The sequence below is a fragment of the Felis catus genome, chromosome A3, assembly GCF_018350175.1.
Source record: "Felis catus isolate Fca126 chromosome A3, F.catus_Fca126_mat1.0, whole genome shotgun sequence".
Lineage (NCBI taxonomy): Eukaryota > Metazoa > Chordata > Mammalia > Carnivora > Felidae > Felis > Felis catus.
This window is the reverse complement of record NC_058370.1, coordinates 64,531,561-64,546,589: the sequence shown is the minus strand read 5'-3', so window position 1 is coordinate 64,546,589 and position 15,029 is coordinate 64,531,561. Positions and strand designations below refer to the sequence as shown.

General features: G+C 45.3%; 1 protein-coding gene across 7 annotated transcripts in view; it reads right to left on the bottom strand.

Annotated features, from left to right (window-relative positions):
- Positions 1-1,232: 1,232 nt before the first annotated feature.
- Positions 1,233-15,029, bottom strand: part of CAMKMT (calmodulin-lysine N-methyltransferase) — a 411,885-nt gene continuing 398,088 nt past the window's right edge. For 4 of the 7 annotated variants that reach the window (XM_045054167.1, XM_011281035.4, XM_011281037.4 and 1 more), the window contains 2 exons: positions 7,757-7,888; positions 1,233-1,831 (listed from right to left, as the gene is read on the bottom strand). In XM_045054167.1, coding sequence (XP_044910102.1) covers positions 1,754-1,831; positions 7,757-7,888 — 210 coding nt within the window. In that variant the 3' untranslated portion in view covers positions 1,233-1,753. Of the gene's footprint in view, positions 1,832-4,061; positions 7,023-7,756; positions 7,889-15,029 lie in introns of those variants that run through there. The other 3 variants (XM_019827134.3, XM_019827135.3, XM_003983956.5) reach the window with 2 other exon arrangements.

Below are 15,029 nucleotides of genomic sequence, written 5' to 3'. Positions count from 1 at the left end.
CCACCCGTATAAATGGAACTACCTGTGTTGCCTTTTAAAACATTCCAAATTCTAATTTTTAAACAAGAAAATGTGAAGCCAGTGTGCAATCTATACAGTCGCCAAAGGAGAGCTGCCACTAGCTGAACTACTCGGCTAAATGGCTGGTTTGCATTGCCCTGGTCTTTATCTAGCACTGAGAATAGACTGCTGTTTTATCCAAAGAGGAATAAATTGCTGTTATTGTGATGTTAGCCCATCGCTTGGCATTGCAATTCAAGTTTTTGTGAGAAAGAAATGTATGATCTAACTGCGACTTGACCTATGCCTTCCGAGATCCATCTAGGTGCTCTAATGGAGCAGAAAAAGTGGTGAATACAAGGACATGCAAACTGATGGTGAAAAATTTGTTTGATGATAGAAGTGAGCAGAGGAGACATGTGAGAGTGGCTGTTTTTATGACAGCTAAGTTTGTTTAACATGCAAAAGGATTTGCCCCCCAGTCTCCCACCTAGCACTTTAATTGTATCACACGAGATACATGCTTTGCCTCCACTGAAGATATGAGCATATATAGCTAACCTGCTAATGACATTACTGCTAACGTGGGCACAGATGATTCCTTACAGATAAACATCTGAATTTCCACAAAAGGCATTAGAGCTTCTCGCGGATGCACCAGGCAAGGATATGCTTGGGTTCCCCGCAGAAAAGTCATTCTTTCTTAATCCTAGGTAGCACCTATTAAATGTTTATTACACACTTGAATCCCAGCACACAACAAGATGTACTTACTTTAAATAAGATAATTGTGTGATTGAGTTTTTAAAAACTCCCCCCTGGTCGCAATCCAGTTTAGCAACCATTTATTCAAAATTTCTCTGGAAAGGACCTATTTTGAAAGAGGCCTGGAGAATAGCAGCAGTTAGATGTGAGCCCCGATAAAGGCTCACTTTTCATTCATAGTCAGAGCCTAAATGTGCTCTTCTTGTACCTAAACAGATAATAAGCACTCAGCACACTCCTCCTCCTTGACACAACACATTGAGACTAATCACACATAATTGGAGAGGAGGAGCAGAGGGCTGGCCACGCTATTGTGTCCAGAGGACAAACGGTCAGTTTATGAGGCTTTGGGCTGATGTAGTCATTTCTTATACATCTACAGGGAAAAAAACATCCTGTTGAAAAGGAAAAAGAGAACGAGAGAGAGAGACAGAAAAAAAAAAAGATGGCAGATTTAATACAATTAATTTGAGGGAGGTGAGAAAGATATGCCTTTATTTCTTTCTTTTCCCAACCAGGAAAGAATCATGATGTTGGCTGTTTACAGATTAAAAACTACCACCACAAAGTAAAACAAAGACCAAGATATTTTCTAAAAGGGCTGGCGGGGGTGGGAATCAACCAAAAGAAATTCTGTCTCAAAAGGAAAAATATTTAGGATTCTCATAAGTCCAATTCAAATCGCAGGCTGTTTATAGATATTTGAAGACAAACAAAGGTTTGGCACAAGAAGAGCAGACGATAAAAGAAGGAGTCCAGCAAGGCTGGAAATGACGTGAGTGAGGACAGGTGGACTCCAAAACCCACATGTGGAATGTTGCAAAGGTGGTGGGGGGGGGGGGAGGGGGGGAGGGCTCACAAATCTCAGGGGGCCTCAGGGAGCCTCCTCAGGGAGGATTTAAAAAAAATCCCATCCCAGACTTCTGTTTTTGTGAAAATATTCCCTGTGCACTTGGTGTTTTCTTCGTCTTTTGAACATCTTAATCTTCTATCCATTTTTGGTTAAAATAAGCAGAAACGGGTAATGAAGGTTTTCTTCATATACATCCTGGTTTTCCTTTTTCAACTGAAAACAATAACAGAACAAAAAAGGTAAGGAGACTCAGATTAGGAATTTTGACCAGTAGTTTTTTGTTTTTTGTTTGTTTTTTTAATATAATTTATCGTCAGGTTGGCTAACATACAGTGTATACAGTGTGCTCTTGGTTTCGGGGGTAGATTCCCATGATTCATCGCTTGCATACAACACCCAGTGCTCATCCCAACAAGTGCCTCCTCAATGCCCATCACCCATTTTCCCCTCTCCCCCGCCTCTCCCCCATCAACCCTCAGTTTGTTCTCTGTATTCAAGAGTCTCTTATGGGTTTGCCAGTAGTTTTTCATGCCGAATGCAACGAAGACTTCTTACCCGAATATATTGTTCTGGAAAATAAATCACAAAAAAGCAACTGAAAGTAGTTTCAGTGGCACTGGCATGATAGTACCATGCACCAGGCTGGGATGTTTCCTGGGAGGGTGGGAGGGGTGGGGGGGGGCAGGGTAAGGAGGAAAAGAGGAGAGCAGGGTGGGTTTTTTTCATAAATAGACAGTATTTGTGACCTCTATGAACTGTGAGGCACTTCAGTGAAGGGAAAGCTGGAGGCTCAGTCATCTGCACCAGAACAGCCATTTGGCATCGAAGTTTCTGCTCTGGGTCTACTGTGTCCCACACCTGAGCCCCAGGAGCAAGGCGGCCAGGCATTTCAGATCTCTTGGAGACTGGCAGCACCTGGGCACAAGGGACAGGTTTCCAGGCCTGAGACATTTCAAAGGCTCTCCAGCTGCTCCTTAGGGGGGGTTAATATTAATGATAATTCAAAAACTCTTTTCTCTGAGGAGGAAAACAGAGTCCAACAAAAGAGCAGCAAGCTTCGATACCATTCAGGTGAAGTTCTGAGGGCCTTTCCGTGGTAGTTTTAAAAATCCAATCAGGGTTCTCAAATCTAGAGTACTCTTTTCCTCATTCGGCCAGAAGACTTTGACGGTCATATTTATATGTCTCCTGGCAAAAAATAATTTGCTATTTTTAAAGACAAAAGTTAGTATTTTGACATCGGCGTTTCTGAGCCAATTGTTAATTCAGTTTTTAAGTGATAAGGATCAGAAATAAATATTTCTTTTAATGATACACGGAACCAATTCTTTTATTGTTTTGAATCAGATTACCTCCCCTCCCCCCCCCCCCCAAACTACATGAATGGCTCCAACATGACACTTTCCTGGATTAGTATAGGTCTGGGGCATATTAACTTGAATTTTTTCATGTTTCTTCTAAATCATATTCCCAAACTGTGACACACCCTCACCGGTAAGGACCAGGAGCAACGGGCCGGCTTTACCTCCCTCACTGGGGAACAGAAAGCCAACCTCGCCTGTACTCTCTAATCCATTTTCACAAGAAAAGATGGTGGTGCAGTCAGTGAGGTAAGTAACTTCCTTCTGTTTTCTTAGACAGGACTTTGCTTTGTTTACAGATGATTAGTTGCCTACTTAGAAAGATCCCCTGGAATTTTGTTACCTCCAAAGTAGTGACAGTGTTAATCCCCAACACACGGTCCCTTAACATCACTCTTAAAAAAAAAAAAAAAAATGGCCAAGAAAATGGCTTCACAAGCTTCCCAATCCAAACCCACTACCTAGGGCCTGCCAGCTGTAAATACCTTTGTTGCCAGCCGCCCCAGTGACAGGAGCTCGCTGACATACATTACAGAGGGAAGAGGGGGTCAGGCTAGCTCGGTTCTTCCTCAGGGATTGGGGATGGAGGAAAGTTGATTACTCAGCGTGAGTCAGCTGACCTACTCACTCACAATGCACTAATATACAGAGACTCAAATGAGCTCTTTATATAGTCCCCGAGGTAATATGTGGGATAAATAATTCTTCTGTAAATATGGGTTAGAAATCACTTTTAACTTGGATTCTGTGCTGACCTCTGGAGGCCAAAGCAGAGGCTTCCTTGCTAGAAGGGGCCAGGGGCCAGCCCCGCACTGACTGTGAGCCCTTCCTGCCACGGGGAAGAACCAACGCCCCTCAAAGACATCACCACACCCCCAGCACCAGATCATTTCTGAACCAAGTCTGTCATGTCAGGGCACCTGAACACACACAAGGCTGTTGGGAAAGACTTGCTGTCGACGAGGGAATGTGATGTGGTCTAAGAGTAATTCCATTTGCCCAGGCTGTACTTCTCTGCTCAATTGATAATTACAATTTTAAGAAATGAAAACCACCTTGAAAAAAAATGAACAAAAAGCAAATTGCGAATAAAACAATTTTTCAATTTCATCGGTTAAAACAGGGTCTTTGAGGACCCAACTAAATTACATAGCGGCTATTAGTAACATTATGCTTTACTTCATAATTGGATGTAACACGCTCAGCCTCGCCACGGCGCTGAGCGAGCAGCAGCACTAGGGACAGAGTTCAGACTGTTTACCCTTTACAGTATCCACAATTATCAACAGCACACCACACAGATTATAAGCACCAGCCACTTGTAAAGTGGCATTTTGAATAGATAAGCAGAAGTGCAATACGGCCATGCTTTTAACACAATGTACCGACTTCACAAATGAGCCCAAGGCTGTTTTCACCGTGGAGTCTACAAAATACAGAAAATAAACACACCGGTGGTTTTGCAAAAGTTAAAAAAACAAAAACAGAAACAAACCCCAAAACCTGTGGCATGTAGATTTCAAAGACCGTCTGCATGAATGAGAGTATTTTCATCAACTGATTTCAAGCCAGCGGTAAGCTCCAAGTGAGGTCTCCACCTTGAGAAACAATTTGCTTATCTTAACATCCTAAAGGTTTTGAGACGCTGGCAAGACACGGGATTCCTAGCCTGGAGGAGACCAAGAGGTTGGGAAGGAGGGAAGTGTTCTATTTTTCTTCCCCGTCGCCTGGAGGAACAGAAAGGCAGTATTTTTTAAAACACCACACCTTCGGCCGCCTGGTTCCTGAGCACGCTGGCTGCATGGTGTGGGCACAATTTAACAAAAGCACTGGCAGAAAAGTGCAGAATGGCACCGTTTTGATTACAGGCTTGCTTTTTAACGGAAATAAAATTTCACAGTTAACAATGAGAGGTGAAAAGTTTAAGAGGCAAAGCTGTTCCTCCTGATCACTGACTGTTAATCAGCTTCATGGGTGGTTGCCTAAATCTGTAGATTTTTTTTTTTTTTTTTACCTTCCACTACTGCCAAGATTGTAACTAATTTTTTCCCCTGTTGTAAGAGGAGGGGTGGAAAACTCAGCATAGAAGCCAGCTGTGTATGAGTGACGTGAGGCACTAATGCAGAGGGCGAAATTAAAATTCATGAATCTCTTCACAACCATTTGTGTAACAAGATTAAGACGGGACAGCGGAAAAGAGCGGCATTATCAGGCGTCTTACAGTCCTCCAGCTGGTTACGCTCTATTCCAACACAGTAGGGCTAAGAGGATAACACGCAGCCCGAAGGAAAACGCTGCTCCTCCGTTTGCGAGCAGGCTCGGCCCAGGGACCGTGGGGCTTTGGCCAGAGACGGAGAGGAAGAAAGCTGATTGCCGCGCAAGATGGAAAACTTTTAAGCCCTGGCTATTAGCACGCGGCAAACAAAAGCGGCCAGGGTGGAGGTTCCCGGCGGCCGCGCGGTCCCCAGCGCGTCCCCGGAGCCCCGGGGCGGGCGGCGGGCAGGGGCCCGAGGGGGCGCCCCGGAGAAGAGCACCGGGGCTCGGCGCGGAGCAGGGGCGCTCCCCGCTCCCTCCGCCTTGGCCCGCGGCCCTGTCTGGGCGGCCTTCGGTTGCAAAGGAGACCTCCACGTGCGAGCCGGAGCCGGGTGGCGCCGCCCCGACACACCCGCCAGGCGGCACACGGTTATCCGCGCCGCCGCCGCCCGAAGCAGGAGGGCAGGGCATTCTGTGCTTCCGGGGCAGAAGGGACCAGAGGCGCTCTTTTGCTAGAACACCAGACCAGCTGCAACTGCCCCCCCCCCCTCCTTAAAAAATACACATCTTGGGTTCACGTTGGTACCGCGTAGTCAGGGGCGCCCCAACCCTGCAGAATATTCCCCTGGCGGCTCCACTTGCTGAGAGCCACACGCAACTCTTAACTCCTCATAAGCTGAGGCGGAGGGAAACTGTTTCTTAGCCCAGGGTCAGCAAAGTGGAGAGTTTTAACTTTTGAGCAATCATGAAGAGATGAAAACTAAGGCCGCCTGGTTATTTGTGGAAATTTACTTCCGTGGGACCAATCAGTCCATGGTTATTTACGGAGTACTACCTACCTGTGGGTACGTGACACAATATAAATACAAGAGGCATGTCTAGCGATTTATGGACCGTGCTATGCTTAGCAGGGTAGTGTACAGCATTGAAAATAGAGGCAGCTGCTGTCCGCTAGCCGCTGACAATCTAAAGTTCTAGACAAAGGAGACGTGGCCACGAAGGACTCACGTGGCCCAGCACACTTCCAATCTTGCAGGGAGGACACGGAGGGTATCAGGCACAACGCTGACCGTCTCCGCTGGTGGACAAACCCTTGCCTTTGCTCTCCTGATCTGTGACTGAGAAACTGAAAGCATTTGTTGTTCTAGGGGGAAGGTGAATGACAAGGCATTTAAGCAGCCATAGGCTGATCCCTGTAGCTCTAGGCTGATCCCTGTAGCTCTAGCCCGATCCAGGAGAGAAGGCTGTTTTTGTCCCTTTGGGTAGAGGAGAGACCCTTCCCCTACCTGGTAAAGCCCTCAGAGGCTTTCCTTTTATTCTGGGGAGGGGTTGCAAAAGGGAAAAATCTCATTCTGGAGAAGCAGGTCAGATTTGAATAACACGCCATTCTCTTTTTATTTTCTGACTGTAAGCAAAGGGCAATCCCACCAGGCAGAGGAGGTGATTTAACCCTTTCAGTTCACAAAGCATGGTTGTTTCCTCCCCCACCCCCACCCCCACCCCCAGGGGGGCTAAATGAAACCTTAGACACCCAAAAGAGTGGACCCATCTCCACAGAGTAAGGATTCTCTTCCTCGTGTCTGAAGATCAGATCCACTTTGCATATAATTTTTCAAAAGTCAACATACTTCGACATTATATCATAGTCCTGGATAATAAAGAATGCTCTTCCCATTTTCTCAGGAAAAAATTAAGGTCAGGGCTTAACTTTTCTGCGTTCACAACTTGCAAAATCATGACAAGTTCAAAGTCTCTTGCCAAGGTCAGACTAGCTCAGAGAAGGGAGATTTCTGTAAGGCACAAAATTACAGAAGTAATACATGTTAGACTAGCAAGTGTGATATGTATTAGCAAAGGTGAAATTCCTAAAAAGTTTTCAGTGGAACGCTCGCCTCTCAGTGTCCTATACTGCTCTATACTTATAAATAATAAAAAGGCTGATAACATTGCTTTATGTAAGCAAGCTTAGAAATCACTCTCAGATAAGTGCTTTTGACCTAAATCTTGTAGCTCCTCGATCTGACATATAACCTCACAACTGTGAAATTCTGTATGAGATTTAACAGTCTCAAACTGCCAACTGACCCAGCCATAAAGCAAGCAGAGATAAAGATTTACAGTCCAACATGATACAATTAGACATTCACCTTCTATTTATTTCAGTGCAGCTGAGCATTTAACCTACTTAAAAGCCGAAGGTTTTTCATTAAAATATAAATGCTTGTTTATCATTCATTCTATGCCACCTCCCCTGCATCCTACAAATTAGTCTATTATGAATGAAAAGATTAGTTTGTTTCAGAGAAAGGAATAAACAGGAATGGTTTCTGTAAAATCCTTCTAGACATGCAAAGATAAAAGATGGCTTTACCACACAAAAATAATCAGATACAAATAGCTGTTCAGAAGCAGCACACCTAAGGAGTGCTTTAATCAAATATTTAGGTTACCTGCCAAAAAGACCATGATCTCTTCAAAATGCAATGCGGATTAAAGTGTTATCTAACATAAGCAGAAAACTAACCTTGGAGTGGAAGTTTGAAATGTGTTCATCATAATTTTCATGTCTTTGGATAGAGAAATCAGCTTTTTCAGCTAGATTGCAAAACTGGTTTAAAGTATTCCCTCGGCGTGGGGCGAATACCATTGCTTTCCCCTAGAACATTAAAAAGGAAATTCACACATTTTAAACCTGGAAGGCAACCAAACACAACAAACATTGGGTAAAACATTTAACGTACTGCTCTCAGGTAGAAAACACAGTTGTTCCTGGAGACATCCACACAGGATGGGCATTCACAGCGAGAATAATTTCGAGGACAGATATACATCAAGCAAGAAAAAATACGTGTATTTCGCATTCAAATGTTGCTGTCTTTCCCTTTTCAACTAACGCATCTGATAAATAAAACGTGGCCCAGAGTCGGTATTCTGTACGTCACACACCTCTCTTGGGTCCAGTGGTTCAAACCATCAGCCAGATGTTCGAGTAACTGGTCCATGGCAGTGCTACCCACCTTGCGACTCCTTAGCAGCTACCAGCTTGTCCACAACACAGCTCCAGTGTGTGTGGCAACGGACGCCTAGGGACGTTAGTTTATTACTGTGCCCTGAGAACTCAGTTCCAAGAAATTCTCCGCAGGGACAGCTAAGTGCAATCTCTATTGGAGAATTTTGCTCTTTGCTACCACCAGCCTTCTCCGGGACCATGCTGTCAGAGACAAGGCTACCAGATCTTGGTTTCCAACTTCATCGAATTCTTCATGATAGTCATCATTAGAGCAAAGCAGCTCCTTGCGGTACTCAAATGATTGCTTTCCAAAGAAAAGTGGTATAATGAGGGTCGCCGGGCTTTTCCAAATAAACTGCACAACCTCATGAGCTTGTTGCCGTGGAAAGGATGGAGGGACTTGAGTAAAATCTACACTGGATTTCAGAAGCCCGTTGGACAGGAGACTCCACGATGTCCGTTTGCCGACCCTTGGCTGCAAGCGGACTTTTCCGCGCCCTCTTGAGACATGCACAGAAGAGCTCAACTTCCAAATCCTTTCTTTTTGTTCAAAAGATGACCGTACGCTTCTGTTAACTTCAAGGTTATACTTCACCTCTGTGAAATGCTTCTTCAGGTTTTGAGGGGGTCATGAAAATATTTCTTATGAAAGGTGGTTTCTCATTTATTACTGCCACCTATTTATGGAGCGTCTGGGATAGGCGCTCCATTGGTCTCATTTGCTCTTCACGCCACCCGGTAATGGAGGTGTTATCAGCTCCATTTTTACAGCATGCTCCCAATGGTTGAATAATTGGCCAAGATGACACAACCGGCAAAAGACTGGAAACTTACCGGACTCCAGGGCTGATGCTCGCTCCACGACACTACACTGCCTCCTTATTAGTAATAGCGATGGCAATAATAATAATAATAGCTACCAGTGTGTTTGGTGCTTCACCAACCTTCCCTTCCATCCCATCAACGGTACCCTCAATGACCTTGTGTGGTAGACATTACATTTCACACACGATTAAACATGCAGTGAAGGCCTTGAAGAAGACGAGGAGGAACTGCGTGGCAGAAAACGTTCTGGGCTTAAGAGAGTCTCCACCATGACACAGCTGTCACCTCAGGAAAATTAGAAGAAGGAAAAAAAAAAAGCCGTAGAACTGTTGAACGAGAAGGGACCTTGGGGATGACGTAATCCAGTCTCCTCGGTCATCCCAGCCGACCCACCAAGGTTTCTCACTCACCAAACGGGAAGAACGAAGCCGCAACCCCCGTCCCCGCCCCAACTCCAGTAAGTTGTGAGGATCGAATGAGATGACGAATGTGAAAATAATCTGAAAACCAAGGTTATGTCAATGTAAGACTAGAGACATCTACACCACTTAACAGTGCCAGAGGGATCCTATCAGTTCTTTCTCCCTCTCTTTCCCTCATCCACCTGCAAGAAAATACACTGATACAGTGTCCTGGACATCAAGTGTGTTTTCATACTGTGTTTACACAGACATGTGCACACTCAGGCACATAATTATATCAGCACCGATCGCGCCACCACACTTCAGGTCCTGTCCACTTTTCCAATATTAATTGCTATTTTCAGCGTTTTTCAAACTTAGCAGCAAAAATTCATTTTGATGTGAAACTGGATATAATACATGGTCTCGGCAGGGGAGCAAAAGTCTCCATTAAAAAAAAAAAGGAATACTAGTGGGTCATTTTAGTCATTTCTAAGAGCTGGTTGCCAGTCTGGATCTGTGAATAATGGAAGTTGCTTTATTTTCAAGTCACCTGCAAAAATTGTCTCCCAGTTAAAATTGAAGAGTTGATTTTTTTTTTCAAGATTTTATTTATTTATTTTTTTTAAGTAATCTCTACACCCATCGTGGGGCTTGAACTTACAGCCCTGATATCAAGAGTCGCATGCTCCATCAACCGCGCCAGCCCGGTGCCCCTGAAGAGTTGATTTTTAACAGTTATTATCTGAGCTACATATCATAATGTTTACAGGGCTACAGGGCTCTTGGCTGGGTTGGTGTTTACATTTATAAGCACATGCTCCCCACCCCCACCCCTTGCTGGTCAGGGTGAGCTGTAGGGGGACCCAGCTAAGCATATGGCATTCCTCTCCGCCCAGACATCTCTCCCTCTCTGGGTCCCAGCTTATCTGTCCTTCCCTAACCACCCTCTAGAACAGCAGCTGCTTCCCCATCACGCTCCCCTCCCCTCCCCCCTTCACTTTTGTTCTTAGCACTCATCACCGCTAACACACATTATATCCCTGTTTGTTACTGCCAGTCACCTTCGGCTAGAACGGACGCTCCTGACAACGGGATCTTCTAATGTTTTATTCACTGCATTTTCTCAGTGCCTAGCATATAGTAGACTCTCAGTCAATACTTGTCGAGAGAATAAACGAAATCCAGATGTTGAGTAATCTGAGAAATGCAAGTCTTAGGGAATTCGAAGGCCACATTCTATTGCTTATTCTTGAAAAATGATCTTCCCCAGGAAGCTTTTACAGAGTCCGTAGCTCTGATGGGATTTCAGAGGGCAGCCTTCTGTGCACAATACTGTGCCCACAACAAAGAGAAAGGGTGAGCAGTAGTTTTAATCTCTAATTACTCAGTTTTGAGTTTTAAAATGCTTTCTTTTTCACTTTATTGAATACAGACAGACACCTTTGAGGTGTGAATCAGTATTTAGGAGGGACAATAGTACATCATCCATTCATTCAATAAACAGCTGCTGAGTGGCAGCATCCACCCCATAAGGAATGATTTTAGAATTCCCTGTCCCCAGTGGAGCAGGACACTGGTACAATCAGAGGAATATGCCTTACAATTTAGGCTGCAAAAATCAAAACAAGAAAAAGAGATATAGATTTCAAATTAGCCCATCACTTTAGAGAAATTACTTTCAATTTACCAAAGCCCAACTTCCTAGGCATTTGAAGTCCTAGAATCGTCTTAAACTCAGAATGAACACTCAATTGAACGTAAAATTTTGACGGATGGGCAGAAATTTGAGAGAATTCATTTATCCCTGGAGAGGAGAGAGGAGTAGTTCCACTGAACAACGATATTGTTTACATCGTGAGCTCAGTTGTTGTTATTTTGCTACACTAATCTATACTCATATATTAAAGGGTGTGTGCTTCTGGAAAAAACAAGTATGCTTCAGATTTCTTTTAAAAGGAATACGCTATGCCAGTGAAATGCCTTTATTCCTGTTTCATTTCCAGGCAACCAACTATTAAATACCGATTACACGTTTAAGCTTATGTTTACTTTTTTCTTTACCTGGCTTCTGAGATGCTGCCTTTGCCTGCTTCCTCCCCTCCATCTCTCTCAACCCCCTTCCCTGGCTTCTCCACCTGCCCCTTGGTCTCCAGGGATCTGCCTACTTTTTCTTCCTGTTGTGCTCGATTCTAGGCAATCGTATGGAAGTCCCCGACTTCAGCTCTTACTGATACGTCAACACTTCCAAATATTTATCTAGAGCATTCATCCAGGGCCCACCCATGTTTTCAGGTGCCTACTAGGTCTCTCCAGGAGGATGTTCTGAAAATACTTTTTTTTTTTTTTTTAAGTAGGTTCCATCTGGAGCCCAACTCGGGGCTTGAATTCACGACACTAAGATCAAGACCTGAGCTGAGATCAAGAGTTTAACTGACTGAGCTACCCAGGCGCCCCATGATAAAGGAGTTGATTTTTGTTTTTTTTTTTAATTTTTTTTAAATGTTTTGTTTATTTTTGAGACAGAGAGAGACAGAGCATGAGCGGGGGAAGGGCAGAGAGAGAGGGAGACACAGAATCTGAAACAGGCTCCAGGCTCCGAGCTGTCAGCACAGAGCCCGATGCGGGGCTCGAACTCACTGACGGAGAGATCATGACCTGAGCCGAAGTCGGCCGCTCAACCGACTGAGCCACCCAGGCGCCCCATTGTTTTGTTTTGTTTTGTTTTAAGTAGGCTCCATGCTCAGTACGGGCTTGAACTCACGACCCTGAGATCGAGTCACGTGCTCTACCAACTGAGCCAGCCAGGGGCCTTTTGAAAGTACTTTTAACCTATTCTGTCTACGATGGAACTCGTACCCTTGGCCACAAACCCCTTCCCACCCCCATCCTCCCACCCAAACACACCGAGTACCTACTAGGCCCCAAGCATTTCCGTACCCTTCACCTTCAAAATGAAGTTGGAAACCAGGGAATTGTGGCATGGCCTGTAAAACCCTCCAATGCCACACCTGCGTCAGTGTCATTTGCTGTATATGATTTTCAGACTGTGTTTGAGTTGTGTCCAGGGTGACATGGGAGGGTGAAAATGAGACCAAGAGCAGAAGTGCTAATGTTCTCACATCCAATCTAACCACAGCTGCTTCACTTTTATCTCTCTTACAATTGGGGTGATGGCTAAAAACGTTTTGACCGAAGGCTTCTCCCATTTAAAAAGAGCTTGAAGACCATGACATGGGTCCCACCTTTCTGGGAAGGCAGGCAAAGTCTAGCATGACCCGACCCATGCCTCTATCTTCAGCCCCGGCTCTAGCCCCTCCCCCATACCCACTTGGAGCTCCAATCAGGCCAAACTCGTCGTAGTCCCCCGATTTGCCCTTTCATGGACCCCACGTGTCTTCAAACTTGCAAACATTCCCTTGGGTGAAATGCTTCTCTTATCCCCAGTTCTTTGTCTGCCTGGTAAACCCTACTCCTCCTTCGGCACCCAAATTAGACACCCTGTCCCTGGGATGTCTTTGCTGACCATCCCTGGCCTCAATGCTGTGCCTCCTCCCTTTTGGCCACTTTTGCCCTCTGCTTCCTCACCCACACCTCTGCTATATCCTTAACACACCATCAGGTAATTGCTTGCTTGTTTGTCTCTAACACTAGACTGGGATCTCGTTCAGGGCAAGATTCCATTGTACCGTATTCTGTCCCCAGGTCCTAGCACAGCATCTCAGCATCTGGCATCTGAGAGGTACTCTGTCAATGTCTGCTGAATAATTCCTCAGTAAATATCCACTCAATTCTCTCTTTTCCATCTTCAGATCTTCTTTAGCTCCTAACTATTCAATCTCATGTACAAGTTGGTCCACGATGGTGACCTGAGGAGATTTGCTGCTTTCCAGCTCTCTCATACTCCACTACAGCCTCTATGCGGCCCAGTCGATCTTTCTAGAACCCACATCTGACCACCCCACTGCTCAAACACTTTCAGTGGCTCTCTATGGCCCATATAATAAAGCCCAGTTTCTTCTCATAGTGTCCTCGGCCTTTCATAAAATGGCACCCCAAACTAACTCTTTAACCTCATCTTCTGCCCCTCCCAACGCTAACCCCAAAACCATACAGATTCTCACACTCCAGCCAGAGCAAACTTTCTGTTGACCCCAGAATGCAACATGCTGTTTCATGCCCTGTACCTGGGAGCATCGTTCCTTCCACTTGGGATGTGGGATGCTTCCTTTCAGTCCCCTTCCCTTGAAGCTTAGGAAGCTTTACTATTGAAGACCAGAGTCAAATGCCACTCCCTCCACAGAAACCTTCCTCAGGCAGTCAGTCACTCTTTCTGGTGTACCTCCTCCCCAGTACCCATCACACTGCACTGTAATTCCTGGTGGCTCAGGCACTCATCTGCTAAACTGAGATTCTCAGAGTGCTCATGATACATATTGACACCCCTACCCCACATTCCCAGCAGAGTGCCGGGTAGTTCGTAGTTGCTTCACAAATGTTTATTGCATCAAGACAGAGTCCAAATCTTGACTATCACGTTCTAATGAAGGTGTAAATTAGAAAGACTGTCAAAGCAAATAAACTCAGCATCACATTATATATGACCAAAGGCTGGGCTTTGTAGGCCATTTTTCACTGTCCACTGGGGTTCCACCTGTGAGTGTGGTACATCTCCACGACCAGATTATAAATTCGTTGGGGGCAGAGACTCAGTACTACATGTGCTGAACAAGCACCTGGGTAGACTTCAGGAAAGAACTTCTAGAGCCAGCCTCCTACTCTGAGGGTCTTAAAACAATCTGGAGATTCTCTATTCCCACAACTGGGAGAGGCAGGTATGGCTGAACCCGGTTTCTCACCAAGAACAAGGGAGGATTTGTTGGGTCTCTGACCCAGCTGGCAGACAGGAAAATAAGGGCCCTTCAGCACCAGCTCAGTTCATTGCCCTGAACCCACACTCACAAGGCATTTCCCCGAGATAAGCAAAAACAGAGGTTTGTACAGATGTATGCTGAGATGTTGGATTTAAAAAAAAAAAAAAAAAAGGAGGAGGAGGAAATCTCTGCTCTTCAAAAACCATGTCCGTGATTTACATGCATAGCACTCTTGGCATACAAGCAGGGCTCCAGGAATTTGGTGGTTAGTTAGGGCCAGTTTTAAAGGTTAAATGAGGGGCGCCTGGGTGGCGCAGTCGGTTAAGCGTCCGACATCAGCCAGGTCACCATCTCGCGGTCCGGGAGATCGAGCCCCGCGTCGGGCTCTGGGCTGATGGCTCAGAGCCTGGAGCCTGTTTCCGATTCTGTGTCTCCCTCTCTCTCTGCCCCTCCCCCGTTCACGCTCTGTCTCTCTCTGTCCCCAAAATAAATAAACGTTGAAAAAAAAAATTTTAAAGGTTAAATGAATCCCAAGATGGCATTTCTGAATTCCCGACAACTGGTTAGCGGGGACGAGCTGGAGAGCGGTCAACATGGCATCCCCATCCATCTCTGTGCGCTTCTGAGTAAATTCAGACCGTCTAGCTGGCTTGGTGTCCCTCCCTGCACTGAAAGCCATTTCAGAGA